General features: G+C 38.0%; 2 protein-coding genes across 3 annotated transcripts; one reads left to right on the top strand and one right to left on the bottom strand.

The window, feature by feature from the left end:
- Positions 1-242: 242 nt before the first annotated feature.
- kics2 (KICSTOR subunit 2) lies at positions 243-5,642 on the bottom strand. The gene is made up of 3 exons (XM_043237750.1): positions 5,139-5,642; positions 3,874-4,162; positions 243-1,494 (listed from the first exon to the last, which is right to left on the bottom strand). Exons 1-3 carry the CDS (start codon positions 5,377-5,379, stop codon positions 675-677), a joined length of 1,350 nt encoding a protein of 449 aa, XP_043093685.1. The 5' UTR covers positions 5,380-5,642; the 3' UTR covers positions 243-674.
- Positions 5,643-6,401: 759 nt separating this feature from the next.
- ipo8 (importin 8) lies at positions 6,402-21,398 on the top strand. Of its 2 annotated transcripts, none has more exons than XM_043237731.1 (25): positions 6,402-6,584; positions 7,408-7,489; positions 7,618-7,774; positions 7,842-8,000; positions 8,706-8,862; positions 8,937-9,026; positions 9,117-9,211; positions 10,066-10,150; positions 10,219-10,353; positions 10,442-10,541; positions 11,220-11,296; positions 11,549-11,665; positions 11,756-11,845; positions 12,842-13,007; positions 13,892-14,052; positions 14,124-14,249; positions 14,999-15,074; positions 15,784-15,909; positions 16,145-16,242; positions 16,344-16,439; positions 17,203-17,423; positions 17,786-17,991; positions 19,304-19,525; positions 20,271-20,400; positions 20,676-21,398. In XM_043237731.1, coding segments are annotated over exons 1-25 (3,057 nt in total). In that variant the 5' UTR covers positions 6,402-6,500; the 3' UTR covers positions 20,677-21,398. The 2 variants fall into 2 exon arrangements, with proteins under 2 accessions (XP_043093666.1, XP_043093667.1); XM_043237732.1 differs by having other exon boundaries at positions 14,999-15,065.
- The last annotated feature ends 389 nt before the right edge of the window (positions 21,399-21,787 follow it).

Below are 21,787 nucleotides of genomic sequence, written 5' to 3' on the forward strand. Positions count from 1 at the left end.
ATTCAGCTTACAGAAGATTACAGAAGTTGAGCCATTTTAAACTAATATTTCACTGGATTTTGATAAAATAACAGTACAATATAATCACATTAAAAGCCAATTGAAATACCTAAATAAAGTAATTCAGTGGATTCAATTTTGTTAGTCACTGCAACCCAAAGAAATGCACATGTGCAATTCCAAAAGGCTTTGTTTGTTCATAACTGTAATTATATTCCCTAAGAAGTCAGTACAGTATAATACACAATTCCAAGCTTTATTTCACAAGTGACAACGTACACAATGGTCAAAAAAAATTATTCTAAACGTTAAAACCAATGGCCATTAAAATGTGTTACACGGCAAATGAACAATAAAAGTCTTTGCAGTGGGTCCCTTTCGCATTCGGTAAAGCAAATCCAATAGCTAAGCAGGAACACGAGCTGAAAGTAAAAAAAAAAAAAAAAAAAAAAAAAAGAGCCACAGTTGTAGTATTCGTCTTTGGTCTGAAAGTGTTTGAATTAAGAAGCTTTTGGACCTCTTTAATAGTCATTCAAAGGGAACAGGATAAAACGGATTACATTCAACGAGGGTTTCAGCAGCGCAGTGAATAAAAGAGCAACAGAAACCGATATCCTATTAAAATAAACTATATTTCGAGTGAAAATAGCCTGTACTGATAAATAAGCAGCGGTTCATCCCTTGGAGCCCGGTTTGAGTGTGGTGAAGGGTTTGGTGTTCCTCAGCGATCCCGTCAGCTCCTGGAGGAATGCCACGATGTTGGAGTCCCTCTCCGACTTCCTGCCGTCGAAGATCACCACTACAGTGAAGTGCGGTTCAGGCCGCGTGAGGAAGTAGGTGCTCTGGACTTTATCGTCATAAAAGTGGACCACCTTATCCAGAGCGTTGAGTTCCGTCGAGCGGTCGCTCATGATCATGATGACATTGGGCCAATGCGTAACGGGCCGTTCTCCGCCGGGGAGCGACACGACGGCCGGAAACTGCTCCACGCCTTTGGGAGCTTCCCGGTAGGAGTGCGGATGGTGGTATCCGTGACCCTGGAAGCTCTCGGAGCCGCGGTTGTCAAAGACCAAGGAGACGTTGGAAGCGTCGTGTTTGCGAATGAAGGCTGAGATCTTGCCGAAGTAATCTAGGGAGGTCCGAGCCGTCAGGGTTTTCATCTCGGACTGCGACGTTTGCCGGCTCAGAGCCTCGTGGAAGTAGAAGCTGAATTTGGCTAGGAGCGTCGCTTGAAGGCGCTGGAGCCACATGTAGAGGTGCGGAGGCTGCACGGCCTTCTGGGACTGGCCTCCGAAGAGGTGTTTTCTGGTTTCCCGCTGCCGTTCGAACACCTGACCCCACGCCTGGAGTTTGGAATGGGCGCCGTGCAGGTTGAGCAGAGACGGCAGGAAGCGCCACTCGGAGATCTGCGCTTGGCATCGCAGCAGCTGCGTCAACACGTCCACCTCCACCTGGAAGCTGCTCTCCAGACGGCTCAGGATTGGATGGTGGAATCTAGAAGAAAATAAAAACCACAGTGTCAATACGTCATGGGTAAATACGTCATGCACTGCAGATTTCAAATTTTGTACACTGTACAATTTTTTTTTTTTTATTATATTCTCAATTGTCACATTTTTTTTATCTACACAATGTAATGATTTAATTATTTGTGTTTAATTATTTTTAATTAGATAAATTATTCTATAGTGTATTAGTATTTCAACTTAAACATTTCAGGATTAATTTAATGTGTTACAATGTTGAAAAAAAACTAAAACAAATCAAGAGTCCATGATTTTGCGTTTCAGCTCCGAGATGTTTGTTTTTTTTATGCATAACTATTAAAAGCATAATTCCTCTCGTAGCATTTTTTGTATATTCAATAATATTTAATATATTTATAGTCATACAGTATTTTATAATATTTTTTAATATTAATTTATTAATATTTTTATAAGTTTTTTTAGTTTTTTTTCTGTTCATTTTATGGCAAGTTGGTTCTTGTAAAAAGTAACAACGTTGTTCGACTCCAAAAGAATAAAAAAAAGTTCCAGTTTCCAGATCAAAATCCTTTTAAACGCAGATGCACTCCTGAACTTATAGTTATGTGTATTATTTTTTTCTCTAAATAAAGCAAATAAAATTTCCTGTATTTTTTCACAATTTCACATTTTATATCATCAATATTACCATGCAGCCCTATTCGAAATGGAATTCTGATATCATGATAATAAGAGATGATGTAAGATGGTGGACGATTGTCAACATCTCTGTGATCCTGCAATCTGTCCCCCGTTTGTGTGCGAGCGAGCGGCTCTGCAGCAGCTTGTTCTCTTTGCTCATTAGTGCCGGAGAAAGTCATGAATACTGCAGGGCGGCGTAGAGCTCATTACATCTCCTGCATTCAGCAGCAGCGTGAAAATTCTTCACCCCTGACTGATCATTAATTACATGTCTTAGCAGGCAGCCGGAAAGAGAGCACGAGGAAATGACAGACAGAGAAAGAAACGTCAGCTTCTTCATAGAAAAAAAAAAAAAAAAGTCCTTTCTATCGCAGTGCAATTCAGAGAACATCTTCACACAGCAACCAATAGTGAGCGTTTAGGGGCGGGGCTATGTTTAACCAGCCACTGGCAGACGGGAGTGTTTGAGGAAACCTGTTTGGAAATAATGACTTTTGCAACACAAATCTGCATTTCCTTTGTAGGCCAGCAGCCATTTGATGGAGTTCACGGCTGATTTCTCAAGGTCAAACTCTGTAGCGTCACACCGCTGGCAAAAAAACAAATCTCTGCTGAGCACTTGGCTGACTGATTAATTGATCAGATAACGTTTGTGAGATGACTCAACGTTTGGCATCCTTCCTTTCTTCCATCTCTCTCTCTCTGAAGTGCAGAGTTCACCTTGAGCAGTCAGTGGGAGCGCTCGGCTTCAGATGTCATTAACCAGGTGCTGGGCTCACGTACTGCTTTATCAGACATCACCTGCTCTTACAGTTACCACTTTAACAGGCCATATTTTCCATTTGTATCTCGTTTTCAAGATCATTTTTGTAAAATCCAAATGACGCTAAACAAATCTTTATTAGAAAGGGCTTAAACAATAATGTGACTGTAATCAGTTACTGCACACAAGCTTGGTTCCATCACGGTGTATAGATTACTATCATTTCAATTTAGGCAAATTATTGGTAATGTTCTATGAAAGTTCATTTGAGACTATAGGGTAAAAAAAAAAAAAAATAAAATTATATATATATATATATATATTTCATATTAAATTAATAAAAACATAGAAAAATTATATATGTATGTTTACTTTAAAAACCATTTTTATTATTATGATTTTTTTTTTTGTACATTTGTTTTTGTGTTAGCAGTTTTTTTTTTACTTTGTCAAAATAACCAAAAAGCAGTTTGATTGAGATTATGCACAGTGGGAAAAAAAGGATGGCGCACGCTCTTTAAAAAAATGTAATAACCCAAATACAGTTTGATTGAGATGAATTGGAATGCACGATGAAAAAACACGATTTCTGAGAATTGTTAAAAAAAAAAAAAAACGCTTTTGCAATTTAACTCTTCATACACATTTATTACTTATTAATTATTCATTTTCTATTAAGTCCATTTCTGAGTAAAGATTTGAAAAGAATTCTCGTCTTTTATTTTTGTTTACTTTGAGGTGGAGATTTCATACTTTTTCTATTTTACTGGTATTGAGCATTAAAAAATACGTTTTGCTAATAAATAAGGGGTTAATCTGAGTGAGGCGAGCCACAGCTCCCTCTGCTGGCAGAGAAAACATACAACACCACAGGACGATCCTCAATCTAAAACCATTCTCAGACCGTTGCTCATTGTGATGAAGTGAATGAAACATGTCTCCCACCTGGAACTGTACTTCTGCAGAATGCTCTCCAGCGTGCTCACGAGCTCCTCAGAGTTCACGGTCTTCTGGCTGCCCAGGGAATGCATCTTCTCGTAGAAGTCTGCGATCTCCATCCTGGCCTGTGTGAAGTGGCACAGCTGCTCGGACAAATGGGGCAGGAGGTCCTCCAGGTTGGGAGTGGAGCCTGCGGATGTGTGGCGGCCCATGGACACCACCTTCTTCAGTTCATTGTTCAGGGAGGTATAGATGGTCCTGATGGAATCCTTGCGGCTGAAAAATGACTGACCACCTGCGTGACACGCGTACATTAATGTGACGGCATTAAAACAGTACAATGCTGGAGGCACTTCTAGTGTTTCAGCCTGAATATTAATTTAATAACAGAGCACGCAGATGGAGATGCATTATGTATGACCACATGGCGCCATCTGCTGTATTTAAATATCATACACTGTTAAAATAAACCAAAACAAACAAAAAAAAACTTGGTAAGTGTACAGTACAATGCAGTGTTTTTTGTTTTGTTTTTCTATGTTTCTGGCATATTCGACACCTGATATTATCATGGCACATATACTACGGTAATACTATTTTTTCCCTAAAACGCCACGCCATTATTCTGTCAAAAAAAGTTAAAAAAAAAACCCATCTTGCATCATATGTAACTGAATTACTAGCATAATCACAAAGTGTTTAACATTTAATACCACTGGAAAAACCTCAATGTCCTAATGATTTTTGGCATAAAAGAAACATTTATAATTTTGACCCATACAATGTATTGTCTATTATGACAACTTATGACTGTTTGACGTCCAGGGTCACATAATGATAATTAATAAATTACATATTACATATACATATATTTAAAAAAAATTGTCAATTGATAGCTTTGTTTGACTGCCAATTATAACTTGTCCTTTTTCTTATTTCATAATTTTGTTGTTATATTTAAGGTTTGATTAGATCATAATTATGATTTGGTATCTTAGCTGTTACTTTACAATTTATAGTCTATCACAATTTTGATAGTCATTATTTTCTCTCATTAATACTACCTGACATTTTTTCAACTCATCAATTTAATATAAATTTAGACTTAATCTCATAAATATGACTTGTCTAACCTTATTATAATTTCCACTTATCTTTCCAAATTCGTGGCTTTTCATTTTCAAAATATCGACGTCTGTAATCCATGATTATAATTCTGACTTTATTGTCGTTTTCGATAGAATTCATAATTGCAAACGCTTCTTCCATACCTAGTTTCTGCCCGAGGAAGGTCATGTTGTGGTAGGCTTTCTCTGCGGCGGCCAGGTGAGCGAGCGCGGCCAGGAGAGACGCCCATGTGGCCCCCGCGCTCTTACTGGCGTCCTTCTCCTTCTCCACATAATCCTTGGCGCGGTCGAACCAGAACATCCCGAGCTGAGTGAAGAAACTCTCGAGCACGGCTCGCTCTTTGGGGACCGGCCGGAGCTCATCGTCGCGCTGTATGTCACTCATGATGACCGAGAGAATCAGCGCAGATCCGCTTACAGCAGCGACACATTCACGCGGTACGGCGTTTTTAAACGCTCGCTAAAACTGTTTGACGCGCGCGGTGGCTGGAAAGGGACAAAACGGATCACACCGTCAAAATTAAGCGATTCAGACAGGTTTGTGTTGGTAAAATTCGCATTCTTGGTGCTAAACGCCACCATGACACTTTTCAACGACAACACTATGGCAAGCCAAAGGAGACACGCAAGTCTATATACGAAACGCGCATGATATACAATAAATGCGCAAACGGGTCGGACGTTTAATTTCGCATTTTATTTAAGCGAAGACACCGCTGTACCTGTCAAGTTTGAGATTTTTTATGAAGTGTTCTTTCAGAGTCGTGGAAAGAAAACATCCCAAAAGACACTGTTAAGCACGTGCATTTCCATCACAATACATATTTTCAAAGGCTGTTTTATCGAAATGATTTTTATATTAATCTCCCATCTCTATTCCACCTCTGAGACACACAGAGATCTGTTCATATATAATTTGTAAAAACATTTGACATGGAAAAATAAAAAATAAAATACGTTTTTGAAACTGACTTTATGCAGTGTTCAGATTTTTTTTGCACTAGAAATGCATGCAAATTCGACCATATTTCATTGAATAATGCCTCATTTGCACATTTAAACATAACATTTCTGAAAAACTTGCAATGATAATTTACAATTATCAATGTAATCGTTAAACTGGGTACATCAGGCGATAATTATTGGTTATTTTTAAACCCTGTTCACCTGCGGTGTCTCGTCATAAATATAAAATGTATATGCATACTGAATATTGCATATACTCGATTCGAAGAGTCGGATTTTGTGCCACAATTTAGATGCAGTTTAAAGATTCATATCATCGTCATATTAAAAAAAAAGGTCCCTTTAATTTTACCCGTGGGCAGCAGTTGTCATGCCAGCTTCTGCCGTAAAATCTCGCTTGGGCTTTGTTCTTTGCGACGATGACAGTCGCTTGACGGCAGACTGGGGCAGGGCTGCCTGTAAGATCCGAGACATCTGATCGTCCGCGCATCTGTCCGATAGTCCAAAGTTTATTCAAATTAATCCATCGCACCGGGCCCAATGGATCCCAATCGAATCATACAAGCTCTGAAGGGCACCATAGATCCGAATCTCAGGCTAGCGGCTGAGAATGAGCTCAACCAGGTCAGTGATCCATCAAGAGAAGTTTGTTGTTTCTTTAGGAACCAGAAGCACCATGAGAGCAGAGATGCCTTCAGTGAATATGCTAAATTAAGGCCTGATATTAATGCATAAGCCAGGGTGATGTTTAATCGTTTTATCTGCGACACTATTTTGTCTTTGTTTACTATTTAGATGTCTGGCTTCGTACCTATGAGGTTGCAAACTAGTTGCAATGCATCAATGGCATCAGTGTGCCACAACAGAGGCAGATGCGCTCCTCTTCTGACAACCAACTCAGTTATGATAATATTTGTGTCCTGTGCTTTATTCTAAGGACTGATCTGCTTTAGGTTTGATGTCAGAGAGGAAAAACTCCTATAAATCCCTTTGAATAATGTAGAATGTAGAGTTTATGGGTGTTATGCTGTGATATGACATTTTTCATTGTGTCCTGATTGTGCTGCATGTAAATCACCGTTGCCACAGACCACTGATGCAATTCAGTGCAATCCACACACATAAGCGCTCCACATAAACTCATTTCTCTTCCAGATGAACAATGCGTGTTAAGACGAGCCGATGCGCCTGCATACGAAAATCTGCGATTTCTAAAAAGAAATTGTTCATTCAGTTCGGTTTTTAACATCGTTGTTCGTTGTATATGTTCATGTAATCATAGTTTTTCAATATAAGCAGTGTCATAATTCTTAAATTATTAGCACGAAACCAATAATTTTGTGAGATAATGTAAAATTGCGTTCCTGGCCCTGAAGAATCGTTTAGGATTGCAAACTGGTAATGTTTATAAAAATCTCGAATTTAAGATATTGTTATTTTTTTTCAGTCCTACAAGATCATCAACTTCGCCCCAACTCTGCTGCAGATCATTGTTTCGGACCAGGTGGAGTTTCCTGTCCGGCAGGCAGGTAAGAGCTTTTCTCTTCTTCAAGCGGGTTGATGCTGATCAGTCAAGCTGAGTGAATCTGATTTTGAATCTAAATGACTCAACCGAATCGTTTGCGTTTGCCGCTGGTGCCATTATTTCTTGCCCTAGCTGCCATCTACTTGAAGAACATGGTGAGTCAGTACTGGCAGGACCGAGAGCCCACACTGGGAGAGGTGGTGTTTCCTTTCAACATCCATGAAAACGATCGCGGACAGATCCGAGAAAACATGGTGGAGGCCATTATTCGCTGCCCAGAGTCTATAAGGTAAGACGGCTGTGTACCTGCGGGCAGGTGTTATCACTGGAAAATGACTCTTTTTGTTGGTTGGCAGGGCTCAGCTGACGGTGTGTTTGCGTGCCATAATAAAACACGACTTTCCTGGACGGTGGACGGGTGTAGTGGACAAAATTAACCTATACCTGCAGTCACCAAACAGTGGGAGCTGGTACGGGAGTCTGCTCGCTCTTTACCAACTCGTCAAAAACTACGAGTGAGTGAAGCACAAGATTTTTGTCTCTCTTTTCATTACCTGTGACATTTTTCTTTTCGCTAATGTCATAATTATCAACCTTCAATCGAGGTTCAAAGAGTAGTTAAAAACGACAAATTTTCTAAAAAAAACAACAAAAAAATCACTATATTTCGGCTAAGATTTGAGATTTGGAGAAATGAATCCTCTGCAGTGAATGGGTGCTGTCAGAATGAGTCTATGTTTGTAAGAAACAAATTCATTCTTAAAACGTTTTAAATTCAACGTTTCCTCAATTAATAAAGTTACCTGTTGTCCCCTCCTTTAAAAATTGACCAACCTATCAGTTTGAACCTGTTTCGTACGGTTTATAAACAGTGCTTGATCTGTGCATGTTTCTCTCCTGATTCAAATGAGACTACTTTTTAACTCTACACTGCTCTATTATGGATAGAGGACTCATTTTAGTTCAAACGTGTTGATGGATTTGTTATTTTATAAATACACAGCTTTTTTTCCCAGCTGTGATGTTTTTATCAGCTGTTTGGACTCTCGTTCTGACGGCACCCATTCGCGGCAGAGGATCCGTTAATGAGCAAGCAATTTCTCCGAGTCTGTTACGTTCTCATTTACAACTTGTCTGGCCTGAAACCAGTTTTCAGGGGCTTCTGAAAGTAAATAGAAATGGTGTCTGAAAGCCGGTGTTTACGGTTCTGTGGGGGTCAGGTTTAAGAAGGCTGAGGAGCGAGACCCTCTGTTAGCTGCCATGCAGATCTTCTTGCCCCGGCTCCAGCAGCTCATCACTCAACTCCTGTCTGATGCCACCTTCATCTCAGTTCTGATCCAAAAGCAAATCCTGAAGATTTTCCACGCTCTTGTACAGGTGTGTGATCATTGGTTTCCCGGGTTAGTCCCAACAGGTCCGTGCTAAGTCCCTGTTTGTGTCTACTTCTGCAGTATTCCCTACCGCTACAGCTGATCAATAACACCGTCATGACCCACTGGATGGAGATCCTGCGCACAGTTGTGGATCGGGACGTCCCTGCAGTAAGCTTGCCGGGCTTTTTTTCAACATTATGGTCTTTTCGGTAAATGCGATTGTTCTGTGATTATGACTCTTTGCTGAATAATTTCCAGGAAACCCTGGAAGCTGATGAGGACGACCGACCGGAACTGATCTGGTGGAAATGCAAGAAATGGGCTCTGCACATCATCATGAGAATGTTTGAGAGGTGATTAAACAAGCCAGACCGCAAGCCTCGTTTGTGGGCATTCGTAATAGAAAGAACTTTATTGATCCTCTAACAGGAAATGCACTTTCACAATAGCAGACTTAAAAACAGAGCAGCACCCGGGAATTAATATCGTTTTTATTTCTATTCTGTTCTGTTCTGTCTTGCATATTAATTGAGATTTTATGGATGATTTTTTACATCCATACAAATAACTTTTTCATTTATTGCATATATTATGTTTCTATATTTTGCAATGTAGGGATGTTTGTGAATTATAGCAATAACTACTATTATCATCGTTATTCGTTTAATATTTAAATAATACTTTTATTATTTAGAAATTAACATTTTATTATTATTATTATTATTTATAGTAGTAGTATATTTCTGTATGCTATGTTTTGTATATTAGTGATATATTTTGTATGATTATAATTATGTAGATTATTAATACAATTTGTACATTAATGTGCATTAATTGTGTGACAAAATATAATATTCTGTGTATTAGTCATATATTTAGTTTAATCACAATGACACAATTGCACATATTTTGTATGTTTTTGTATTTTTGTATCACAATAACTTAAAATATTATTATTATATAATTTTATGTATATTAATAATACTAATATTATTTAAATATTAATAACAGTAGTTTAATATTTCTGTGTATTAGTTGCATCTTTTAGGATTTTCTGATCGCAATGACTTTTATATTCTGTGACTTTATATTATATTTGGTTTCATACACTAATAACAATGTATATTTTATCATAATGTGTGTTAGATTTTATATAATCCCATCGCGGTAACAGTTAGATACGTTATTACTGGTTTTCTTTCGACAGATATGGCAGTCCAGGAAATGTGACGAAGGAATATGTGGAGTTTGCAGACTTTTTCTTGAAGACGTACGCTGTAGGAATCCAGCAGGTATGAACGGCATTTGTATTGTGGCGTTAGCTGCACGGTGGCTGAGTGAAATGCTGTTTTTCCTGCAGGTCTTGTTGAAAGCGATTGGCCAGCACCGGCAGAGGCAGTACGTGAGTCCTCGTGTCCTCCAGCAGGCTCTGAGCTACATGACTCAGGGGGTGTCTCACTCGCTCACATGGAGACAGATGAAACCGCACATGCAGGTGGGAAGCAGCTGAGGAACAGCGTCACGTGACTCTATATAAACTACGACTTCCATACAGCGATAAAGTAATACCTCTGTCACTGCAGACTATCACTCAGGAGGTGGTGTTTCCTCTGATGTGCTATAAGGATGAAGATGAAAGACTGTGGCAGGAAGATCCGTACGAGTACATCCGCATGAAATTTAGTCAGTGTACTTTATCATTTTTTTTCTCTCTCCTTATCAATGTGTGCTTTTTTTAGTTTTGTAAAGGCTGTGTCAGTGCATTCGTTTCTCATATTGTCCGGTTTGTGAATATGAGAGGGCGGAAAAGGAGAGATGTTTTTGATTCGAAAATCTCTAGCATTATTACGTTCCCGCTGGGAAATCCATTCGAAACGGGGAACTTATTAATTCAAACATTTTTCAGTCAATGCGGCCATTAAGTTGATTAATTTCACCGTTTCTCCTTGTCTTGCAACTCTGGAGATGTTTTAATGCTTTAATGGAGCTAAAATAGTTTGTAATTTATCAAAATGATTTGCAAAATTAAAGTGGTTATTATTAATAGATATATTATCTATAAATATGAATTGTGTGAATTAACTTTTTTGGATAATATATATATATATATATATATTTATTTATTTATTTATTTATTTATTTTAATTAAAAAAACAAATTTTTACTAGACTTCAACTGTTTGAATCTATGCATTAAGCATTTTTATTGTTGAATGCAATGGCTGTTCGGTTGATTGTGGTTTTTCTGATGTATTTTAGTTAAGGCTGAAAAATACGGATTTTTTTGTTTGATTTCCTCTGTCAGTGAATTCAGGGATGGAAGCTGTTGTTCTTGATTGGCTGATCTGTGTGTGTTCTGTAGATATGTATGATGATCACGTGTCTCCAGCCACGGCCGCCCAGACTCTGTTGTGTACAGCAGCCAGGAAAAGGAAGGAGGTGAGTCCACCCTCAGACCGCTCTTTAATGCCAGAGCTCTTGTTTACATTTACATTCCAACGAAACACTCCAGACTTTCCAAGAAACGCATTGAGATCTGATCAGAGTTACTTGGAGGGAAGGATTCAGAGTGAAATAACCTCAAGTATTTCATTACGGGTGCTGTTTTCTGCAGGTCATATGATTCAATTGCACGTGTTTTGTCGTATCCTTTGGGTTTGTGATCTAATTTTTAACTTTTTTTTTCCTCAGGTCTTGCCTCAGATGATGGAGTTTTGCCATCAGATCCTCATGGATCCCAACGCTGACCCCCGCAGGAAGGACGGGGCCCTGCATGTGATCGGTGCCTTGGCTCAACCCTTGTTAAAGGTTAGATTTAATTAGCAAGATCTTTTGTGTTCTCAATTGAATTACAAGCTTCCTGCTACACTGTTCCTCCTCGTCCTCGTCTTTCTGCAGAAGCGGGTGTACAGGGACCAGATGGAGCTCATGTTACAAAACTATGTGTTTCCTCTGCTCAACTCTAATCTTGGCTACTTAAGGGCCCGGGTGAGTGTTTAACTGCCAGATTACATTATTAAATGTTACAGTATAACACATCTCAAAACACATATCACCAAAGCACTTGAAATAAAAATAAAAAGCAAATGGCTTACTGTATTAAGTTAAAATATAACTATTTATAAGGGATTGGTGTTTGTATAATATTTTTATTTTTATTATTTTTATTTTAAAATATTTTTATGTATTATACATTTTAAATATATTTTTATTTTTGTTAACTTTATTATGTGATTTAGACTTTTTGTTTTATTTCATAATGTTAGCATTAAACATGTTTCAGTTAACAAGTTTAATTTCATTTATTCTATTTGATCTAATATTCTTATTTCATATTTGATCTATTGTGTTTTATTGTTTTTGCTAGTGTTAGGATAGGATTTGGTCAGGACTTGATAACAGACTTGTCACTTACTGAGTTTTTCTTTACATTTAAAGTCTTCTTAATTAAACTTTGAAGATCTCCTCTGAGAGGGCTCTGGCATGATAGCTAATTATTAGATTAGCTGTCAGCACAATAAAACCATTTCGGAGAAGCTGTCTATAAATCCAGCCCTCTAAAGTGCTGCCGTTTCAGCCATCAAAGCACCTCATTCTTAACAAAATCTCCAACATTAAATTTTGGACAATTACTGTCAAATTTCTAATTGCCTTCTGTGATAAATGCTGTTATTACACATAATTGGTGCTTTAAGACTCTTGTTGTGAAGGCTTAACAGTTTTGTGTGATTTGAATTAGAGTGGTTATTTGTTGGCTATCTGTCATTTACCCTGTTAATAGTCTGTGCTCCTGGTTCATAGTCTATTTCTGGTGAGCATAATCAACTAGCCACTCAAACAACCCACGACTAGTTGAATTTGACGGCATGTTTTGCACACAACTTCGGCAATCAAAACTGCTTCTGTCAAGAGTCCTTCAAAGCTACACTGGTTTCCATGGAGACGTGATTCTGGTCTTTCTGTTGTGTGTGTGTGTGTGTGTAGTCGTGCTGGGTGCTGCACTCCTTCAGTCCTCTGAGGTTTCATAATGAGCTGGTCCTGAGAAACGCTGTGGAGCTGGTCAAGCAGAACCTGGTTGATGACAAGGAGATGCCTGTCAAAGTGGAGGCAGCCATTGCACTGCAGACGCTGGTCAGGAACCAGGAGCAAGGTTTGATCTCTCACACACACACACACACACACACACTTAAAACTAAAACACATTTTAGTCGACTACTTGAGCAGTTTATGAAGTGATTTGAAAGTTTTGCTGGATTGTTGCTGTTAATTATATGTGTGTGTGTTTGTGATTATATTAACATAAACAGAGTACACACACACAGATTCTGCAAACAATTTTTTTGGGGGGGATGCGATTTTAATCTTGATTAATCATTTGACAGCACTGGATTTTTTACAATAACCAGGCCAGTCATGGATAGATAAACATGACACTGAAGTCTCCAGAAAGCTCTCGGATTTTATCAGAAAAATCTTCATTTTTGTTCCACAGACGAACAAAGACCTCAAGTTTTTCTTTCTCTTTGGAGTGTTACAAGCTGTTAGTCCATAGATAAGATCCCTAAAGTTGCAAAGACTAAAGTCTCAGAACCAGTAGTTTGAAAGATTCGGCCAATCACAACGCCTTGGATAGCTGACCAATCAGAGCACACCTCGATTTTTTTTTTTTTAGAATTATGAGCTTTTTACAAATCGACCAATTTCAGGAAGGCGGGGCTTAGAGGAGAAACACTAATTTCACACTATGAGGAGAATACAGTATTTACTGGTTTGGGAACCGTGTTACAGATATATCAACAGACGGAATAAAAAATGAAAGCGTGTAGGCTTTATCAAGACATGCATAATGAAAATAAATGCGTCTGCTTTCATTTGAGAACGAAATGTACACTAATGCACCTTACATGGAGCAAATTAATTTTACTAAATGAAATTAGTTTACTCTCTGTAATTGGTTCAAGAAACTATTGGATTGCCGTCTGCCTGTCCAGTGCTTGCGTAACTCTCTCCATCGTGTGTATTGTGTGAGCGCAGCCAAGGTCTACGTCCGACCCTTTATCAAGCCTGTGATGCAGGAGCTGCTGCACATCATCAAGGAGACGGAGAACGATGACCTCACCAGCGTCATTCAGAAGATGATCTGTGAATACAGCGAGGAAGTGGCCGTCATCGCCGTGGATATGACGCAGAACCTGGTACTCCACTCGTCTTCTCGGTTTATCGTGACGTGTGCGCGGCTCGTGCTAAAAGAGGTTGTTGTGCACAGGCCGAGATCTTCAGCAAGATTCTCCAGAGTGAAGAATACGAGGAAAGTGAAGATAAGACTGTGATGGCTCTCGGTATCCTCAGCACCATAGACACTATCCTCACAGTCATGGGGGACCGAAAAGAGGTTTGGATACTAGCTTGAGGCCTTTTTAATGGAGATTCAGCATGAGGAGAAATTTGTGAAATTTATTAACACTTTTATTCAGCATGGACTGATCAGTATATCAGTAATTTATATGAATTAGTCAAACTTTACTGAAAGGACAGTTATAACATTTATAATGAAATAAATGCTGTTATTAGATTGATTTCTGAAGATGCAGTTTTGCCATAGCATAAATAAATTACATTTTAAAATGTATTCAACTAGAAAACAAAAATATTTTATTTTATTTATTTTAATTAAATTTTTTTGTTTGAGCCTGAGCACAAATCAGTTCTGCATTGGAACATTTTTTGTGGGTTAAAAAAAAAACTAAAATTGCTGCACAAACTTGAGAATAATGCAAAGAAATATTTATTGCATACAAATTTATTCATTTATTTGAAGAATATCCTTGCTGCTTGTTTCAATATAATGAAATCAGATGAAGTGATACGCTTCACTTTGTTCAAGAAATGGACTGAAATGTCCAATTCATGAACAAATTATGTTCGAGACTTTTATTTTCACACGAGTACGTTTATCCAATTCATAAGATTTGCCTGAATAATTTGTTCGCAAATTTTCCTGCTGAGAATGATCACGTTTGGGTGAAAGGTCTCTTTAAATGACATCAAATTTGTTTGAACATGTTGCGATTTGTGTCTTGAAGCAGAAATGAGTTTGATGTTTCCCTTCGCTCGCTCTCTCTCTGTTTCTGGTAATCTTAGATCAGTCAGCAGCTGGAGGGAATATGCCTGCAGGTGATCGGTCTCGTCCTCCAGAAACCCATCATAGGTATGGCAGGTGTGTGTGTGAGACACTATTTTCTTTTTCAAGATTATTTATTAAAGGTTTTTGCATTAATATGAAATGTTTTAGTCACGTCTCGTAAATTACATTTAATCATTTTAAAGACATCCCCATTAAAATGCTCAAAGGAATAGTTCGCTCAAAAATGAAAACTCTGTCATGATTTAGGAAGTAAGTTTGTACTTCCATACTATTTTTTTTTCCTGCTATGAAAGTCAGTGATGACCAAAACATCTCTGGATTACAAACCATTTTCAAAACGTCTTCCATTGTGTTCGGCAGAACAAGGAAATTCATACGGATTTCGAAGTACTTGAGGGTAACTAAATGATGACAGATTTTTCATTTTTGGGTGAACTGTTCCTTTAAGGCTCATTACCACTTGGCAGAGCTGGTGAAAACTTTGGAACTTTGTTTGAGTTCAACTCGTTAATGTATGATAATATCACTAGATTTGCATAAATACAGTGATATAATGAGCCAGCTACCAATGCCAGTGAAGACAGTAGAGATTGCTCGTCAAACTCCAGCAGTTTAATTGCTGTCAGTTTGAACGGCCCTTAAAAAAATGCACCCCTTGACCACTTGGTGGAGCTCGGAATAAAAATTTCGACATTTATCATCAAACTATGTATCCTTTTGAATGTCCTCAAAACGTCTCTCTTTCAGGAGCGATCGGTCACACTCTCTCTGTCTTTTCCAGAGTTTTATGAGGAGATCTTGTCGCTGGCGTTCGGACTCACCTGTTATTCCATCTCCCCTCAGATGTGGCAGCTGTTGGGGGTCCTGTACGACGTCTTCCAGCATGACTGCTTTGACTACTTCACAGGTCTCAGTGCTCATGTAGCTCAGATGCTTCACCTGCAGTGTAAAACGCAAGCCGAGAGCCAAGCTCAGGCTTGATCTCTCCGCTCCACCTTAAAATATAAATCATGTCGTGATTGAACTAGGTTGAAAGAGTCATTAAGTTGATGGATGTGCGTATTTACGGGAGTCATTTGAAAATGATCGCGCCGATATTGAGTACTTGGTTAATGATGTGATTTATTACCTTGTTGATGCAGATATGATGCCCCTCTTGCACAATTATGTTACTGTGGACACAAATATGCTGCTATCAGACCCCAAATACCTGGAGGTCATTTACACCATGTGCAAAAAGGTCTTAATATGCATCTCCCTTATTAAATAATTCCAATATAAAACGTATTTCATGTCACTCTTCCATATGCTCCTCTCACCTTCTCACCTCTCATCCCCCAGGTCCTAACTAGCGATGCTGGGGAAGACCCAGAATGCCATGCTGCTAAGCTTCTAGAGGTCATTATATTACAGTGTCGTGGACGTGGCATTGACCAGGTCAGTTGTGTGTGTGTGTGTGTATAATATATGTGTGTGTATTACATAATTTAGTTTATTATTTTCATTTCTGTGCACTTTTTTTCTACAGTTATGCTAATTTTATTATTTAGGTTGCATTTTTTTCAATTTCGGTTTTAGTTCTATTTCAGTATTTTAAACGTATTCATGTATATGTATTTAATTTTATTTTTAGTGCAACTTTAGTTTTTTTCAGTTTGTCGCCCAGGCAACATGTTACTTTTTCAGTTAACATTTGATCATATATATATATATATATATATATATATATATATATATATATATATATATATATATATATTTATTTATTTATTTATTTATTTATTTATTTTTAATGTAATTTTTGCAATTTCCCACAATTTTTTTCCCAAAATTTTAGGTCAGTTCAACTTTGTTTATTGATCAATTGATTGTCAGTAATTATAGTTGTTAAAATTACATTTATTTCCGTTTGTTGCCAAGGGAACATTTCTAATTTTCAGGTTAATTTAATATTTTTTGTAGTTTTTAGTAGTGCCTTTATTTGTTTTGGTCTTTTTTTATTATACTATTTTTATTCCATTTTAATAAATTTCAGTTCAAATTCAGTTTTGGTTGGTTTATTTATTTATATATAGTCATTTTATTACTACTTAATGTATTAAATGTAAAAAATGTTTTTTTTTCATTATAATGGCCCTGATAAGTATGCTAAGTGTACATTAATGTAACATCAAATCTGGTGCCTGTGTGCGTTTGTTAGTGTATCCCTCTGTTCGTGGAGGCCGTGTTGGAGCGGTTAACACGAGGTGTGAAGTCCAGCGAGCTTCGCACCATGTGTCTTCAGGTGGTAATCGCAGCTCTGTACTACAGCCCCACCGTACTGATACACACACTGGAGAACATCCGCTTCCCTCACAGCCCAGAGCCAATCACAGCACAGTTCATCAACCAGTGGATGAACGACACCGAGTTCTTCTTAGGGTAAAGGCTCCGAATGTCACATGCACATCATTAACAGAGATGGATTTACATTAAACATATTTATCTGTATTTATGCTGAAGTGGCAGCTGACAGGGATGTTAAAACTTTTTACCGTTGACTTTGGAATGGTTTTAAATTTCTTTTAAATTCCGGAATTTGAATTTTAAATTTGAAAAATATAACTACTACATATCTAGTTTCAAATAATAAGCGTTTTAATATGAATTCTATTTAAATTCAGATAACATTGGTTCCCAGTTCTGGTTAACTAGTGTGACTGACATCCCTTTAGTTCTTTTAGAAAGCTTTACTTCCCTTTAAGCGAACTATATTTATATACATGATTGCTTGTCTGCCACAGACTGCACGATCGTAAGATGTGCATCATTGGGCTGAGTGTTTTGATGGAGCTGCCCAGCCGCCCCGCGGTCCTGGAGGAAGTTGCAGGTCAGATCGTTCCCTCCATCCTCCTCCTCTTCTTGGGTTTAAAGCACATCTACTCCTCCCGAGTGCTCAACAAACCGGAGCAGCTCGCCAGAGCTCAGGGCACAGAGGAGGAAGAGAACGGTGAGATTGTGTGTGTGACTGCGAGACGTTCTGAAGCATTTCACTTGCAGAGTGTTTACAGTCTGTACCTTTAAGACGTCTGTATGTAAACGACCTCATTTACATACAGAGCCCCTGGAGGAACCATACTATTAGACTAATTGAAGTGTCACAGGAGAGTGGAAATTGGCTTGGTGCGCAAAACCTTAACTAGTGCAATAAATGACAAAAAGTGCTTAATTACATATAAAATAGCTGCTTTAATATCAGAACACAATAAACGGAATATAATTATTTAGTGACCTATTGAGTCCAGTGTTTGTTGTTCCTTTTGGTGGTCTGTGTAGTTATATTAATCTCACCGTTTCATCAGGTCCTTATCTCGCTTCACCTCAGGTAAACTTAATTCCTGCACAGGAAGTACTATTTCTGGCATATATAGCTTCAGGTTGGACTTTAGTCATCGGGGTTTACGGACGAATGAGAACTGATTGTATCGCTCTAACAGGGCCCCGGAGACACGGGAAATGGAGGAACGACTTGTGCATGTTAGTTTAACGTGATTCTGAACCCTTGGGCCTCAAGCACTTGACTCAAACGAGTTCAATAGATCTTCACGACTCTACACCTCTGACCTGAATTCTGACAGCATCACGCTGTAGGAGTTATGGATTTATTGATACTACGGTGCTGCTTTCTGTTAGACACGAACATCAGCTGCATGCTGGGTTGCATATATCCATATGACCTTAATTTTTGGACTTCTTTGGTTGGTTGCCCACATTCTCAGCATTTTTTGGAATAACCTGAGGGTGAACAAATGATGGCAAAAAAATTCAAATAAAAATGTTACCATTTTTAATCCTTATTATTTTTTAAATCTTTCACTGTTCCAAAAATATGAGATTCTTTTTTTGTGATTAATACAAAAAAAGATCTGAAGAATCATTCAACATCCTAAAGTATGTTGGAAACCAAGCGGTTGACGGTAGCCATTGACTTAGTATGGAGAAAGAACAATCACTATAGAAGTGGATGGCTACCGTCAGCTGTTTGATTACCAACATTCTTCTTTTATTATCTTTTTTACTTTGGTTTGTGTCACACTTTATAATCGTAATTCACAATAATGTCACACAAGCATCGTCTAAAGGCTTTTTTTTAGCTTTGTTCTATTGGAACCGGTAGTGTGAGGTTCAAAGACTGGAAATGTCTATTTTTAGAAGTGACCTTTACGTCAACAAGATCCAGACTACATCACCAAGCCCCTCCCCTACACTGCTCTGGAAACGTTCTACACTGAGTTTGGAAATTCATCATGTCTGTTTTCCAGAGGAGATACCTAGCGACGAGGATGAGGTCGGACAGAAAGGCATGGCCCTGCAGTCGTCCGGCGCTCCCACTGGGAATGACAATGAAGATGAAGATGATGAGGACGATGATGAATACTGGGATGATGAAGGTCTGGAGGGGACCCCATTAGAGGAATACAGTACACCACTGGACTATGACAACGGAGAGGATGAATATCAGTTCTTCACCGCCTCCCTGCTCCGTATGCACATTTTGTTCTCTATAATATACCACACGTGTACATTTACATAATACATTAATTACGTATGTCACACTACGCCATATTTGCATAGAGCCCCGTCAACATCTCATTTGTTCAAAATCTGGCTTCATGTAGATGAATATTAAATAAATGTCCATACACTTGTTTTAATCAACATCAAGATGGTAGGGTTAAAGTTCTGTTAAAAGGTCTTTTTTTCGCTTAGCACTAGTTCATTTGTCGTACTCGTGTAATGTAGTAAATACATTTTCCTACAAATTCCTAGATTTTTTTTTTTTATTCCTAGATTTCATAATAAATATTTAATCAAAGATTAAAAACTGTTTACTTGCACACTGCAAGTAACATCTCAAATAAGTTAAATAAAGGTATTTTTTCCCATTGCTCAATATCAATATTAATTTAAGAATCAATATTTGTTTAATTACTATTTTTTTATTAATTTATTTAGCTATCTGTGTCATAAATATTTTAATAAATTTTTTTCCTGGTCATCATTGCATTATATTTTCCACAATCTTTTTTATTTGGTTAATTTTGAAACTGTCCTGTAGTTTGGCCAATATATTTTTTTTAATTAATAATATTCTTTGTAGTTTCTTAATTAGCATAGTCATTAAAATTGCTTGGATCTTTATATATATATATATATATATATATTGTTAATGTACTTAAACAGCAAGATAAATTGATGTTCTGTAATTGCAAACAATTCCTGTTGCAGGTGTTCAGAGTTCAGATGCAATCTGGTATCAGTCCCTCACATCACCTCTGAGCGAAGACCAGAGAAAGCAACTGCAGGAGATCTATAACCTTGCCCAGCAGAGGAGGAGTGCAGGAGTCAAGGGACTGTGGTAAGTGTGACCTTTTCCAAAGATGTGGATCGCTGCACATCAGCGTTAACTGCTTTAAGACTCCACTGAAAGCGTGGCTTTCCCTGACATGGATATCTCAAATACTATATACGCTTTAAAGTTTAGGGTCGGCGACACAGATGAAGTATTTAAAAGCATTTGTCGTCACTCTAGCCCATTTAACATTCGTGTTACATTATTTATCCGTCTCATGACTGCTGTTGTTACTTCAAACACTTGAAATAATGAAAGATTGTTTCATCGTCTCCCCATAGAGATGTTCCAGTTGTTCTGAGGCAGGTCGGGGATACCTGACACTTCGGATTTGGATCTGTACAAAGTTCTGACGCCGAAAACAGCTTGAACTCTGGTGACTAGAGACATCTCACTCAGGGTGGATGGGATCTTTAACCCAGGACCCAAAGCAAGCTCTTCAGATTGTTGACTCTTAATAGGAACACTGAGACATCATCAAAACTGGTCAGAAAGGCCCCGGTGAGGTCGAAGAGGTTATTCTGGGTCACCCATTCCCTGAAGCTGTGTGTGTGTGTGTGTGTGTGTGTGTGTGTGTCTGCGCATTTGTACAGAATTTTGGGTGTTTGTGCATGTGTGCAGACGTATGTGTGTGTGTGTGTGTGTGTGTAAGTAATTGAATGTTATATATTCAATATACAGTCTCTCCTCCATTTGCAATGAGTCAGTAAGAAACTCGACCGAGGCTGTGAAGTGAGGCATGTCAAGACGAGCCAGAGAGAGAGACGGACGGACACCGCTTCAGACTGACACACAGATGGAGGGATTTGTCACGTTGGTCAGTGCCTTCAGAGATACGTAGGCATTTTTCTGCCCAAACAGATCATGTGCACTGGCTAGAAGTCAGAAGGACGATGTTTATAGCTGTCGTATGTTTGTATGTTTCAGAGTTTGTTTTTGTAACAGTCAGTTTTCAGAATTAACTTAAGTCATAAAAGTTAATATAACATGAACGGTTGAACGGTCATGGAGTCGTGTGATCATTGATTTGTGTGGGGGGTTTTTTCAGAACATTTTTATTTGGCATATTTAGCCGGATCGCATTTAATCCCAAAAATCCAGAGATCTTGAATTTTTTTTTTGTTGCTATAATATAATTTTTTTTTAGTTTTGATATAGTTTTCCAACAATTAAGCACATTTTGCATATATATATATATATATATATATATATATATATATAGAGAGAGAGAGAGAGAGAGAGAGAGAGAGAGAGAGAGAGAGAGAGAGAGAGAGAGAGAGAGTGCATTTATAATAATAAAAATAAATAATAATATAATAATAATAGTGCAAAATAATAATTTAGTTTTTTAAAAATTTATAATAATATAACTTTTTTTTTTCTTTTGTTGCTT

Source organism: Puntigrus tetrazona, chromosome 4, assembly GCF_018831695.1.
Source record: "Puntigrus tetrazona isolate hp1 chromosome 4, ASM1883169v1, whole genome shotgun sequence".
Taxonomy (NCBI): domain Eukaryota; kingdom Metazoa; phylum Chordata; class Actinopteri; order Cypriniformes; family Cyprinidae; genus Puntigrus; species Puntigrus tetrazona.